Source organism: Columba livia, chromosome 1 (genome assembly GCF_036013475.1).
Source record: "Columba livia isolate bColLiv1 breed racing homer chromosome 1, bColLiv1.pat.W.v2, whole genome shotgun sequence".
NCBI classification, from domain to species: Eukaryota; Metazoa; Chordata; class Aves; order Columbiformes; family Columbidae; genus Columba; species Columba livia.
In genome coordinates this window covers 105,659,916-105,674,543 of record NC_088602.1, presented here as the reverse complement: position 1 = coordinate 105,674,543, position 14,628 = coordinate 105,659,916, and the positions used below count along the sequence as shown (strand labels likewise).

The 14,628-nt window shown below is 42.2% G+C and overlaps 1 protein-coding gene across 4 annotated transcripts in view; it reads left to right on the top strand.

The window, feature by feature from the left end:
- Positions 1–14,628, top strand: part of POLA1 (DNA polymerase alpha 1, catalytic subunit) — a 209,440-nt gene that overhangs the window by 6,973 nt on the left and 187,839 nt on the right. For all 4 annotated transcript variants that reach the window (XM_065070777.1, XM_065070769.1, XM_065070753.1 and 1 more), the window contains exons 8-12: positions 1,068–1,263; positions 1,490–1,658; positions 2,547–2,725; positions 6,168–6,280; positions 6,736–6,852. In XM_065070777.1, the coding sequence (XP_064926849.1) occupies positions 1,068–1,263; positions 1,490–1,658; positions 2,547–2,725; positions 6,168–6,280; positions 6,736–6,852 (774 nt within the window). The remainder of the gene's footprint in view (positions 1–1,067; positions 1,264–1,489; positions 1,659–2,546; positions 2,726–6,167; positions 6,281–6,735; positions 6,853–14,628) is intronic.

Genomic DNA, 14,628 nt, shown 5'->3' with positions numbered 1-14,628 from the left:
TTCTGTGGTCCTAGGAAGAAGAATTGGGTATTTTAGGCAATGAAACAGATGAAGAGGATAAGAGTGCAACCGTAGAAAATAAATGGGCATATAAACAATGAGGCTTTCTACATCAGGAGATGAGCAGAAATAAAAGTATGGATAAATTAATTTGGCTGGTGAAGGTAGATTAAGTAATGTTTGCTTTCTGTTTAAAGTGAGTGAAGGCCTGAGTTTGGTGTTGACCACAGCAGAAGTAGCTGTACTGAGATTAAAACTCTTAAAATTATTGTGTGCGGCTCTAAATGCTGTGTCTGTAAATAACAGCTTTCCCCAAAGATAAAGGTTTTGGACCTTCTGCAGGTTTAAGGGCCTGTAGATGCAGAGACCTATTGTTGGTGATGGTGGAGCCCACTTCCTATACACCATCCCTAAGAGGTTCTGTAGCTGCTGCTACAGTGGTACCTGTCTGAAAAACAAACTATGTAATTATTGCCTCAGAGTTCAGGCTTGCAGGGCATGCTGAAATTTTGTTTGTTTTCCTCCCTCTCCCTGTCATGTGTGTAGCATGAAGAAATCCAATGGAGAAGCACTTTCTTCTCTAGACCTATGGTGTCCTGTAGACATCTCGAACTCATTACTGATATGAACAGGTGTAAAGTGCCATATTGGCTTTCACCAGTTGTTCCAGGTTCTATCCCTGCCTGACATATGTTGTCACATACTCAGTTGACACAGAGGTTTTCATTTAGGAATGGAGTAGTGCCACATGGGGGAAAAAATGAAAGTAACCACAAACTTAACTAAGTATCAATCATGGCCTATTGTAAATGGCTTTTTAAAATTATAGTAGAAATATATCACAGCAAAACTGATACTATAGAATTAAAAATTTACTTTTGAGGAATTTTAGCTATCATGCTGCGAAGTATGTGGAGCTTTTCCTCTAGCCCTGATTACTAGTTCTGCAAATAACAAGTGCTAGATTGTTTTGGGTTTGTTGTGGTTTGGGTTTTTTTTTTTTCCTTTTTTGCTCTTAAGAGTTTTGTTTTGTTTTGTTTTAAACTCATGGCTAAAATGTCTTTCAGGCAATCACCCCTATATCAAAGAAAGCTCCTGCTCATCTCAGAAAGGAAGCTGTTCCTGCAGCTTCATTTCATCCTAAACATCCAAATTACACAGCAAAATCTGCCATAGACTCTGAAAATGAGGATATCAAGTATGTGCAAAAAGCTACAGAAAATGGGGGAACAGTGAAGACAATAGAAGAGAAAGCTATTGAAGGTATCAAAGAGAAATCAAAACCTAGTTCTGGAAACTCTTTAAATATGGCATATTAGTTTTAAAACACTTCTTATTTTATACTGATTAGATGCTTAGCAGCTTAAATGTGATAGTTTGTACATTAATACTGTATATTACATTAAGGCATATAGTATGCTATGTATGCTGTAGTAAACTGTGTCATTTTAATGACTCAAGCCTTTAGTTCTATGTGCAACACTTCCAGATGATGATCAGGGAATGATGGATTTTGATGAGGAGGACTTTGATGAACCTATGGAGGCAAAGCATGTGGAAACTGTACCTGAGACTGCTGAAAGCTTGAAGAGAGACAAGGAAATTGAAAAGAAAGAGACAGAGCAGCTGGAATCAGAGAAGAAAGAGACATCTCTCTTGTAAGAATCTTTTTTTTTTTCTTTTTAGTTTTTTCTTCTGCCAACAAACCTTAGATTTTTCTTCATATTTGTCTTTGCCAATGAGATAATTATGAAACAGACAAAATTATGATAATGCTATGTGACTTTTGTTTTTGTAGTGATGTTAAAAATAGTAATGTTGAACTTGCTAGTAGCTACTTAATTGAAAAATCCTTGATGTTTCGGGGATTTAGGACATGACAATGTAACACATTTCAGTACATTGAGGTGACCCAGTGTGGGTGTTGAACAATGAATTTTGGTGGCAATGAGAAATTTCTAACAATGCTTATTCGAAGCAACTATGAAGGTATTTAATAACTTTAGTTGTAGATAAAAGTATTGTCACCAGAAGTGATTTCACGTGGTGAATAGTGTGTCTTTGGAAATAAAAAAAAAAAAAAGGTGTTTTTCCTCCTTTTTAATTTTTTGGAAGAATCTTGAATAACATGTTTCCATAACTTCAAACTGTGAAATATTTGAATAATCAAAAAGACTTAAACGTTTAATGACTGAAAAGGTAGTTTTGTTGAAAAAAATCTGTTCCCACTGAGCAACTTGTACGGATAGATTAATATATTTGTTATGTGAAGGCTTGAATGACCAAGGCTGAAATACCAGGTGAATGACTTTTAAAACCTTTGTGTTTTTTGTTGAGCACCATACTTGTGTGTGGGTTTTTCCTCTTTGTCACTCCATCCTTCTTTTCAGAAGAAATCTGAGGAAACCCACCTGTTGGGAATGTTGCTTGGTAGGGGAAAGAGCAACAAAAGGCCTGAGAGTATAGGGCTGGAAAAAGAGAAACAATGGTGGTTATAGAAAAGGCACAGTTTTACTTCTTGTTCCTTTCTTCTGCAAACCATGCAGAAGTTGTTCTCTCCCAGATATCTCATGTTGGGACAGAATTGATGAAGATGAAGCTGATCTAGTAGTGGCAGAAGTTCAGCTGGACCCTGATCTCCTTCCACTTGTGAATGGGGAAAGTGATGATCAAGTCCTAAGATTTTATTGGCTGGATGCTTACGAAGATCAGTACAGTCAGCCAGGTAACTATTCAGTTAAAGGCAGAAAATGCCATTCTGATTCTATTGTGTAACGGGGATTTTTTGACTTCCCTAAATTATGTCTAGATACCGTGTCTCTCTGTGCTCTATAACTTGTACATTGATCTCCTTTTTTTTTTTTTTTCTTTCTGTGCGTCTGTCCCCAGTGCAGAGCGTTATGACTGGGCAAAGTTACACTGTTGTCTCTTGGTCTGAGATAGTAGTAGGGAGGTACAAAGGGAGCTACTGGCACTTCTCAATGTTGGTGACCCACTGGCCTTGAAATCTTGTGTGCTTCAGGAATAAGCTGATATTGTTTATTTCTTACTCAGGAGTGCAACAGTTGAGCATGTTTTTTTCTTCTTTCTGGAAATGTAACTTAAAATTCTGGTGGATTATTAAAAAGCCTGTACAATAGCAGTTGCACGATTCTATATGAAAGAAAGGTGTGCCTATCAAGGGAGGAAGGTTTCCTGAAAAATATAAGCTCTGTCTAGATTCCTTTATTCAAACTGTCTAAATCTTGAGGGTTATCTCTGTATTAACATCCCTAAGATACTTTGTGCAGTGAATCCTGGGTCTCATTGTCTTCAAAACTGCAGCATTCTGATCTCAGCCCTGGTGAAAGAAGCTGTGTTCACGTCTGTTCTAAGGGCTTCCCATCCATCCTCTCATTTCGTCAGCAGCTTTAGGATCTTGAGTTTCTAATTTGTGCTTTGTGTAGACTTACCAGAAGGTTCTTCCAGATGTTGTTGAAGGTTTTTTGGGTTGGTGCTGTAAGCACTGAGCTAGATATATTTCTCTGTTACACCTTTTGTTGTGAGTTGGGATGTCAAACAAATATGAGGCTGTGCTGGGATGAACAGCTTAGTGATGGGGGTGGTAATGATCATAGATATCTTGATGAAATCAATGGTTCTAATATAAAATTGCTACTTTTAAAGACTCCACTATTGTTTTCTTTTTTTTTTTTTTCTTTCAGTCAGTGGTTGCTGAATGGAACATAATTATGAAAGGATTTCTGTTCCTTGCATGCAAGGAGTGTTCTTTTCTCATTATGACTTTTTCAGGATTGAATAATAAAGACTGCACCTGTTTTCAATTAGTAGTGTAGAAGGGAAAATTCTGATACTGCTTTTTGTTTAACATGTTCATGCTCTTTATTTATGCCTCATTTGCTGTGATATCAAATGCATTGCCAGAAGAGTAAATACTATAGCATGATCACAAGACTCTTTCGAAGTTAATGATTTTTTGGAGGCTTAGTTTTCATAACTCCCTTTACTATCTTAGGCAGAGAACTTGAGAATTGTAATCCTATTAACATGTTAAAAAAATAACGAATAAAAATTGCCCTTTCTTTCCCCTCTGCAAGACATTTTCCCTGTCTCTTGACTTTGCTTGCAATTTGGTTCATTGGTAATGTGTTTTTTCTTTTCAGATTTTTGTGTTTTATAAGCTTTACTTCTACTTTTTCTTTCTTCTTTTCATAATCAAGCTTACAGGGGATAGGTCCTGATATCTCTTCTCTCATTTCTTGGTTTTGCATATGAAATGTCTCAGAAAACTTTTTGAAGTTCACTCTGCTTCTTTTTTTAGGGGGTGAGATGGGGTGGAGTGCCAGGGGGAGGTGTTGTCTGTACGGTTGTTGGACTAGATGGCATCCAAAGGTTCCTTCCATTCTAAACTACTCTGATTCTGTTAAATCTGTGGATTAAGACCACTTATTTGTCCATGCTAGAGTTGATTGAAGATTGTCTTTGCAATCCAGACAAGCTTTTACCCTGTCTTGGACTGGCTCATGTATCCTTCTTTCTGTCTCACCAGCTTGTATGTTTACCTCTGACAGGTTAACTTCTCCATGCTCTTAATATTGCCAGCTGTTCAAGCGACCAACTCCTGTTTTGTGGTCTCTCCCATACTTTCATCTTCCTGTAGGATACAAACCTATTTGAGTTTTTTATACCTTTAAAAAAGAAAAAAAAAGATTACTAGGAAGAACTTCATCTGCCCTGTCACTTAGGTCTGTAATTTGAACTCTTTCTAGATCCTTTTATTCAAACTGTCTAAATCTTGAAGATTGCCTCTGTGTTAAAATCTCTAAGATACTTTGTGCAGCTGACATTTGTATCCTTGTTCTCATCATCTTCAAAACTGCAGCATTCTTTTCTCTGTCCTTGACAAAAGCAGTCTTGTTACCATCTATTCCAAGCACTCAAGAAATGATTTTTCTTAGCCTGTCACTCCAAGTCTGTCATCCATCTTAGTGCATCTTCACCGATTTATCTTTGGTCTAATGGAGTAAGAAAGGTGCCTTTACTTCTGATAGATTGCGTGGTAAAGTTAAATTATAACTCTTAACCAAGGACTTGTTTGTGCATTGTCAGACCAAGGAGAAATGCAGGTTCCAAAATCTTCCTTATGTGAAACACTGTTTCAGAGCCAGTCTCTGCTCTGATACTTCTGATTTCATTAATAGTAGTGTACTGTAGGAATAGTCTTTCATGTAATCAGATTCCAAATTATTTGGAATTCAAAGGGAACTCTGGTGAAGCCAGGTTTTTGAGTTGTACTTGAAAGTTTATTTTACTTGTAATTCACAAACTGTATGTGAAAGTCAGCTAGCTTTGTTCTGTGTTACTTCAAAGTTTGGCATCACTTGATTAGCAGTTTGCAGCATTTTGTGCTAACACCATCTTCTCCATGGCTCAGAAGTGTGTGTGTAAAATGATGATGTGGTCCACAGGGAAGTCAGTCGCGCTAGTCCTGTTCTGTATGTGCTTTCTGAATGTCTACCTTGGTTACAACTGCTGTCTTGGCATCCAAGATTTCTTGCAATGTCATGCATCTTTCAGCATCCTCATTTGTTAAAAATAGTTGAAAACTTTTTACAGTTGATCAGCTTCTAGTTGTTTTCTTAAGAATGTATTTCTACAGGTTTTATTAGTAGTTGAGTCTTGCTCTCATGGTATTGAAGTGTAGGAAAAATGAGTTAATTGTACTGGTCTAGCTGAAGAATGAAAAATTCTAGATAACACGTTTCAGGAGTGATTGACAGCACAGGCGTTCTGATTATATTCAGCTTTCACTGACTTCTCTCCTTTCTCCCTCTCCCCATGAATTATCAAACTAATGTAAGCAGAAATGGAATATTAGAACAGAGTTCTGAGATTGGCTGTGTGATGCCATTTTGAATTTCATGTATCAAGGTGTTACTATAGTGATGGAGGTAGGGGCATGAAGAACTATACAACTTACCTATTTGTAAATCTGGTGTTTAAAACAATTTAGAATGTGCTGATACATCAGGAATATTTGCTGTTCAAGGACCTAAATGAGAAATGGTTGTGTTTCTGTGCGAGAATGCATAACAAGCTGCTTTAAGCAACATAAAGAGTGATTAATTTAAGAATTGCATCTTGAATTCTTTGCCCTTCTTCTTTAGGTGTGGTGTTTTTGTTTGGCAAAGTTTGGATTGAATCTGCGAACACCTATGTTAGCTGTTGTGTGACAGTGAAAAATATTGAGAGAACTGTTTACCTACTGCCACGTGAGACAGTAAGTATATCTTTTAAACATGTCAAACGTAAATACCTTTCATTCTGCTATGGCAGGTTATGAGTTCTAGTAGTGTGTTTATGGGAACTGTTAAAGCCAGTGTTGTCTGATGCAGGTGGTAAAGTACAATGTATACATGGTGTATCACATGCGAGATGCAGAGTAGAGCATTGCTGCTTCTCTCTGACCCTAACAACTGCAGACAAATTGTTACCTTTAGACTTGCTGCTTGGGAAATAAAGTTGTCTTGAGGTATTATTAGAAAACCTAGTGCTTTTTTATACACTCTGTTTCAAATAATATTGTTTAGATTTGGGGTTTCGTGGCTGATTGCATTGTAGTTTTTACCTTAAATAAGAGATACCTGATTCATAAGAGCAAAGCAAAATTCAACTCATTGATCATGTCTGCTTGCATTTTTTGTTAATTTGTAAAACCTGACTTCTGTTTTTGAGGAATTCGACCTGTCCACTGGCAAAGAGACAGAGACTCCGGTAACTATAATGAGTGTTTTCAAGGAATTTAATGACTGCATTTCACCGAAGTATAAGATCATGAAGTTCAAATCCAAGGTTTGTCTACAAGCATACTATTTGGTCATTTTCTGTTGTTCTGGTTTATAAGGTAGGAACTCTCTTGAAGCACTGTCCAGGTTAATGCTGAAATGCAAATATAAAACTCCTGACGTGTGTAAGTGTACCTGCTTGTGAAAGCCATGCCAGTGTGTCACAGAGCAACCCACAGGTCAATTTTAGGGACCACAAGGTCCAAAACCAACTTTTATTAGACCAACGAGGCACAGGGTTTACCACTCCGAATGTGACTTAAATACAGGTTCGGATATCAGTGGAGGAAATTATTGAGAGGGGCAGCCACTAATACAACAGGAGGTCCACAGAGTGCATGCACGTGGCTTCACCAAAACAGTGCCCGAGCCGTCCCCGAGTCCCGGAGGAGTACACACTTGCCTAAGCACGGTGTGGGATTATTTTTATAGAGATACACGTACTCGCAGTGAGTACGGAAAGTGTGCACTCGCGATGTCGCGAGAGTAAATTTATAATACGCTCGCAGTCCTGCGAGAGTTATTTTACACGTGCAAATGTGCACGGAATCCTACACGTGCTTATGTGGAAGCACGGGAGGAAAATATACTCGCGATTGTGCGAGGGGCTCTCGGCCGCCACTCGCGATTGTGCGAGGAAATAAAGTACTTGTGCAAGTGTGCACGGAAAGAAAATATACTCGCAATCCTGCGAGAAGTTTTACTTACACCGTGGCGGCGAGGCAAGCGGAGTCTCCATCCCGGGGAGGGGGGCTCTCGTGGCGGCAGTGGCTAAGCTCGTGCTCCAAGAGACCCGCGGCAATGGGCGGAGTCTCGACGAGAGTCCCGTTTTGTTATCTGATCAGACCTGACTGTAGGCATTGTATAAGCTTCTCTGCACCCCCCACACTGAGTGTGGGTGCCCCTGAAGCCCTCAAACATCCCCCACACTGGGCGCGGCCCAGTGTGCCTTGGCACTCCCTTCTGCTAATGTCCCAGGAGCCAGGGTGCTCTGGGCCAAACAAAAGAAGCTGTTAGCCTCAAATAGCAGAGAAAAGGGGAAGATGTGCCATATTAAAAGAGGGAGGGGGGTTGCCATCTGCCACAATCCCACCCTGTGACTACAGTCATGGTCTGACAGAACTCTGGAGTGGTATGACAGTTACCTCTTGCCTCCAAAGTAAAAAGAGGACACTTCTGCCAGTGAGCCTTAATGTCCACTGTGGATCACCATATAACATATGTTGACTTACCCCTCCAAACAGTTATTAATAGCAATCAACAATAGAATTGAAGTAATTACAACAATCAACAATTGCCCAAGGTAATTATTGAGTCCCAGCATCAGTCACAGTTCGTTAGTGTTTCCATTCCTGTGGCTGCCTTCCTTCTCAATGGCTTGGTGGTGTTAGCTGGATCCTCTTCCACCCTGTCATTGTTGGTGTTGTTTCCAAGGCATCTGGATGCTCTTCCATCCCTTGCTGGTGTTAGGTGAATCTTCTTCCACCCCGTCACCTTCCTTCGCCCTGCAAGAAAACACAAAAACAGATCTCGGTCCCTTTGGAACCGGGCTTTCATAGTTAACATGTTGAACTAGCTCAGAAGGTTCTGAGCAGAAAATATCTCTTGGACCTTTTGTTCTGGGGGTGGGTCTTTATCGAGTGGTTTCCTGTTATTGACTCTTTATCAAAATCGTTAATGACCTCCATAATGCCCCATTTAGCTGCAGTGGAGTGCCAGTAAATTTTTTGATAGCAAGTAATATTAGCAGCTACTTTTAGTAAGCAGCAGTGCTGAGGCACATTGCCGGGTCCTAATGGGAGCTGCTTCTGACCCTCAGAGAGCACTGAGCCGGGGCGGGGTCACTGGTCCCAAGCCGCGGCTTTTTTTCCCTTTTTTTTTTTTCTTTTCCAGTTCGCAAGAGTGGGGGGGGGCGCTCCCGCCCGCAGCGAGCGGGGGGGGGCGGCCAACCCGGGGGAGGTGGTTGCCTGCCAGCGCTCGCGAGGCCGGGCTGCCCCGCCCCACACCACCAGGACTTGGATGCCCGGAATGGTGGCGGGGGGGGCGGCCAGCCGGGAGGCGACAGAAGTTTTACGGGGGGAGGTTTGCCTCCGTTTTTCGGGTTATGCCCGTACTGGACATGTGTTTCTAGCAGCTTTCTCAGGCTGCTCCGTCTCGCACCGCTAGTCCCGGGGCAGTGGCCGGCACTCGCGGGGTGGGGCTTTGCTATGCCGGACCCTCCGAGTTGCCGGTACGGGGAAGGGACCGTCTGGACACCGCGGCTAGGGGCAGGTCGTGGTCTTGATCGCGATGGGCGATCGGGACCAGCCGGTCGGGAGGGGAGTGGCCAGCTATAGCGAACCCACCAAAGCTCCCACGAACCGGTCGCAGCGCCACCAGTCCCGGAGAAGTCGCCAGCACTCACGAGGTCGGGCTTTGCTATGCCGGACCCTCCGAGTTGCCGGTACGGGGAAGGGACCGTCTGGACACCGCGGCTAGGGGCAGGTCGTGGTCTCGATCTCGATGGGCGATCGGGAGCAGCCGGTCGGGAGGGGAGCGGCCAGAAGTAAACACACCAAGGCTCCCACGAACCGGTCGCAGCGCCACCAGTCCCGGAGAAGTCGCCAGCACTCGCGAGGTCGGGCTTTGCTATGCCGGACCCTCCAAATTGCCGGTACGGGGAAGGGTTCGAACTACCACTTAACAATATCCGATCACCCTCGGCATACGGGACAACACAAACAAAGCACGTACACGTCTCCATCTCAATGAAAGGGCGCACAACCTCTCTTTCTATTTCATCAACACTGTTTTCAGTGTTGAGAAGCGGCAGGGCGGAGGGGCGTTCGCTTAAAAAGCCCGCGCGTTTGTTTTGCCGCATAACTTCTTCCTCTCTTTGGAAGTCAAGTTTACGCACATCCCGCGCTAAATTAAGGCAAACGGCCAGAAGGAAACACACCCCGAGACGCCAAGCCGCCGCAGAGAGGTCCTGCTCCAAAGAATCAAACCGTTCGCCTCGGTGCTCAGATTTACACAGAGCCTGTGTTAGCTTTACACACAAACTGAAACACACCGCGCTCCCCATAATCATAAGAAGGAAGCACAATAATTCCTCCATCTCTGATATCCTGCCGACTACGCCAAAAATGTCACAGAGCAACCCACAGGTCAATTTTAGGGACCACAAGGTCCAAAACCAACTTTTATTAGACCAGCGAGGCACAGGATTTACCACTCCGAATGTGACTTAAATACAGGTTCGGATATCAGTGGAGGAAATTATTGAGAGGGGCAGCCACTAATACAACAGGAGGTCCACAGAGTGCATGCACGTGGCTTCACCAAAACAGTGCCCGAGCCGTCCCCGAGTCCCGGAGGAGTACACACTTGCCTAAGCACGGTGTGGGATTATTTTTATAGAGATACACGTACTCGCAGTGAGTACGGAAAGTGTGCACTCGCGATGTCGCGAGAGTAAATTTATAATACGCTCGCAGTCCTGCGAGAGTTATTTTACACGTGCAAATGTGCACGGAATCCTACACGTGCTTATGTGGAAGCACGGGAGGAAAATATACTCGCGATTGTGCGAGGGGCTCTCGGCCGCCACTCGCGATTGTGCGAGGAAATAAAGTACTTGTGCAAGTGTGCACGGAAAGAAAATATACTCGCAATCCTGCGAGAAGTTTTACTTACACCGTGGCGGCGAGGCAAGCGGAGTCTCCATCCCGGGGAGGGGGCTCTCGTGGCGGCAGTGGCTAAGCTCGTGCTCCAAGAGACCCGCGGCAATGGGCGGAGTCTCGACGAGAGTCCCGTTTTGTTATCTGATCAGACCTGACTGTAGGCATTGTATAAGCTTCTCTGCACCCCCCACACTGAGTGTGGGTGCCCCTGAAGCCCTCAAACATCCCCCACACTGGGCGCGGCCCAGTGTGCCTTGGCACTCCCTTCTGCTAATGTCCCAGGAGCCAGGGTGCTCTGGGCCAAACAAAAGAAGCTGTTAGCCTCAAATAGCAGAGAAAAGGGGAAGATGTGCCATATTAAAAGAGGGAGGGGGGTTGCCATCTGCCACACAGTGTCTTCCCAAATATCCATATTCCTTTAAGAAGTGTAAATCTGTGACATGATTGCTCCACCAGAAGTTTACACAGACTGTGTTTGAAAATACTTGTTCATTAGCTTCTTTGAAACTGAGTTGAATGTTAGACTTTGTTGCTTGCTGAACTGTTTTTGAGAATACAGAACAGATAGAAGTTCCGATACCTAAAGCCTGGGTATCGGCTCATGATGTCAGTTTAAAGTGAAAGATTGTGTTGTCCAGAAGATAGGTCAGTGCACTGAGACTAGACTGTCTTTGCATTTGACCAAACATTGTGTTGAACTTTATCTCTTGGCATGTTTCATCCTTACAGATATATCTTTTTAGAATGCATGCTGTTCGGAGCATTAATTGTCACAGTGTGCTTATATAGGAGGTAGCAAGTGTTGAGGACTGTCAACCAGTCTTGAAACTTAAACAGTTGTGGGCTTGCAGTTATGGGCAATAGTCTTATAGTGTTGTTTTTCTGTGTTCTGTTTGCTTGAAAATCCTTAAAAGAACATTTGGAAAAGCAAAATATTGCTTTAATAGAAAATTTGCACACACAGTAATATAATACCTGTTGTAAATCTGCAGGAAAAAAGCTGATGTCGCTGATAGTGTTGCAGCTTTGGACTGAATGAGTTTGCTAGTGTGAGAAAGCCACCTTCTTCATCTACGTAGAACATTTGTCTTTTGGTGGGGGGGTGAGAGTTTATGTGAGGGCAAAGGTGGCTAACATACAGGTTAGAGGAAAAGATCTGTTCGGAGTGAAGTGCCCAGAAACTTTTCCGTTTTGTGAAGTAAGTTGTCTTTAGTTTGGCAAAGCTAGTTTTCACTGTAATTACTGGGTGGTGTGGAATTAGCGGTAACTTTTCCCAGGCTGGCAGTCTTGTGACTTCATAGGATTTGTTCCTGAATAGTTGATCAGGAAATGGGATGGCATGTAAAAATGCAGGAAGAATGGAATTTAACAGTATGTAAGTGAGGGAAAATAAAAAGAAGTTCATATGGTAATTCAGGTTGGAAAGACCCTCAGGAGGTCATCTAATCCAAAGCTAGACTACTTCAGTGTTAAAGTGAAAATGGGAGGAGTGTTTCTCAAATGACAAATTCATGCAAGAAATTACGTCTTTTCATGAACATGTAGCATCATTTGCCTCATTCAGGGAAAATGCATGCTTCATTAGAACTTTGTAAAAAAATTTATTTTTTGTTCTAGCTTATTTTTGCTCAAAACTGATGCAAATTTAGCTTTTTCAGTTGTATCAGTGTTATTTCTCTTGTGTATTTGTTTATAACTTAGTCAATTATGTATGGGGATTGGAAAGGAATGAATTTAACAATAGGTAAAAAAACAAGCTTATAATATCTCACTGGTCAAAGGTGCTTTCAGGACTGAGGAAGGAAACTCAGGGCAAATAAATTCTTGATTAAAAGAGAGGATTCCAACACCAGCTGTACTCTGGAAATGGAAGGGGGGGAAAGGCCTTTGGAAAGACACAGATCTGCTAACAGCCACCTGCTCCATTGTACTAAGAAAGGACAGTGTGAGTAAGGTAATGGAGTAGTATATTTTAACCTTCAAAGATGGCTTTTTGAAATCGAGGTAAACCGTATACAGGAAGTATTGGAACTGTTATTTGTGATGTTAGTTCGAAGGTTGTCTATTTTTTGCCAACTTTACACAGAGCTTGAGATGAAAGGCCCAATTTTTTTGTCTGGATATGACTACAGCGCATCTGAGGTCCTTGGGTGTTAACACAGGAGTGATCCCTAGCAGCAACAGGCAAGTCACAGCCGCAAGGCACCATTCAGATCTTACTTAGAATATTATAACACTTGATCACCCTGATGAAGAAAGATTAACTGAAGCAACAACAGGTACAAAAGACGGTAATTAGGAGGATGAGACAAAAGGAGAGTCAGTTATATCAGAGATAACTATGAAAGAACTTGAATTTTTTTAGCCTAGTGAAGAATAATGATAAGACCTTTTTGCTCTCTTAAAACATTAAAAGGGGATGAGCAACAAGAAAGCTATTTAAAGGACAGTTTTAGCAAAAGAACAAGTTTGTAAATTTTAATTTGTGAATAAATCAGGCAGGATAGTTGGAAGTGCAGAGCAGCTCTGGAATAACCTACCAAAAGTGTTTCTAAACAGTAAGAATTCAAATAATCTTTGAATTAATTAGACTCTTCACTAAACTCAATTTTACTTGCATAGTAAAGGGCTATCTAGCTTTATTTTTCTGGCATATTTTTCTGCTGATTTTGATAGTTACAGCCTCCTGGAAGGGTTTAGTGGAAGCAGGAGCTGGCAGGACGGTATGGGACTAGTAATGTGGGGGATAAGAGAAAAGATAGTATTGGAGAGCAGAGCTGTTGGTGGGACCTCTGTAGAACTATTCAAAGAAAATATTACAGTAACTCAGGTATTCCAGCTTAACACAAAATTGACTGTGAACAAAGTGTCAGGATACTGTGAACCAAATTTGGCCAGGCTTGGATCTCCGTAAGCCTGGCCTTTTGTTGCCTGCAAGATAATTGTGAAAGTAGTGGGGTTGTCCCGTTACTGGGTCCTCCTTTACTTTTGTTCCTGTATGAGAGACCTCGGTTTGCTTGGTTATGTACGTTGTTAATCTGTTTTTCATAAGGAATTGTCATCTTTCTTTTCATTGCAGGCGTACCACCAGAAATGTTCTATCGTTTACAGCCCTTGAATCTGCGTTTCCATAGGGGTGTGCAGGGCTCTCAGAGTGAAATTGTGGTGGCATTCAGCTGAGTGAATGCTTCTAGAAAGTCATCTCCACACACTTGTGACTGTGTGTGGTTAAAAGCTAATATGGTTTAGCTGGTGAAAATGAGTTTGACACCCCTGCTTTAGAAGAACTTCTCTGTTCTGTGATGTGCAGCCAGTGTTCCACTACTGTGTTGCTAAGGATTGGTGTTTTAAAAGATTTTGCAAAGGCTAATGGCAATATTGCTCGTGTGAGCAGAGCACTTGTCTGTCGTGTATTCAGAGTAACATGTAGCAGTTCTGTCTCAGTTTTGATAGAGTACTGTGAAACCAAGAGACTTTTATTCTTCCACCACTTGCTGGAAATCGCAAAGGCATACCTGCCATGCAATGAGGATTTTTTTGTTCAGAATACTGAGTTTTGTGATGATGTGGAGGGGGCCAGTATTTATACCCTGAGAGAGGCTATTCTCTGTGGATGTGTGCATGCATCTTGGCCTTGCCAGCACCAAACTTTGTCCCTGCAAACAGGTACACTTAAGCCCTATCACTTCCTCCTGCACCTGCTGCTAATTGTAGCTTCAGTGGGTTGCACTGCTGCCAAGTTAGCAAGTCTTCACAAATCAATTTGAAAGCAGCCTTATTCCACTTATGAACTTAGCAGCTAATCACTGCTGCTCATTTCTGCTCTGTGAAGGGCCACTTGAAGGGCAGATTACTCGGCAGCAAAGCATTCATTCACTGCAGTTATGACCAGAAGCTTGTGTAATTGAGCTGAGCTCTGTGGAATAACGCAGATGAATCACTGCAGCATACTATTTTTACATGATGTTCAGCTTGCATTTGCGACAAGGACTTGTTTGAAGCCTGAGAGAGGTTTTTTTTTTAGTTAAAAAAAAAAAGGAGGGGGAAGCACCAGTAATATGTGCTAAAAGCAGTGCATCGCCATCTGTTATTTTACAGCTATGATGTGCTGCTTGTGTGAT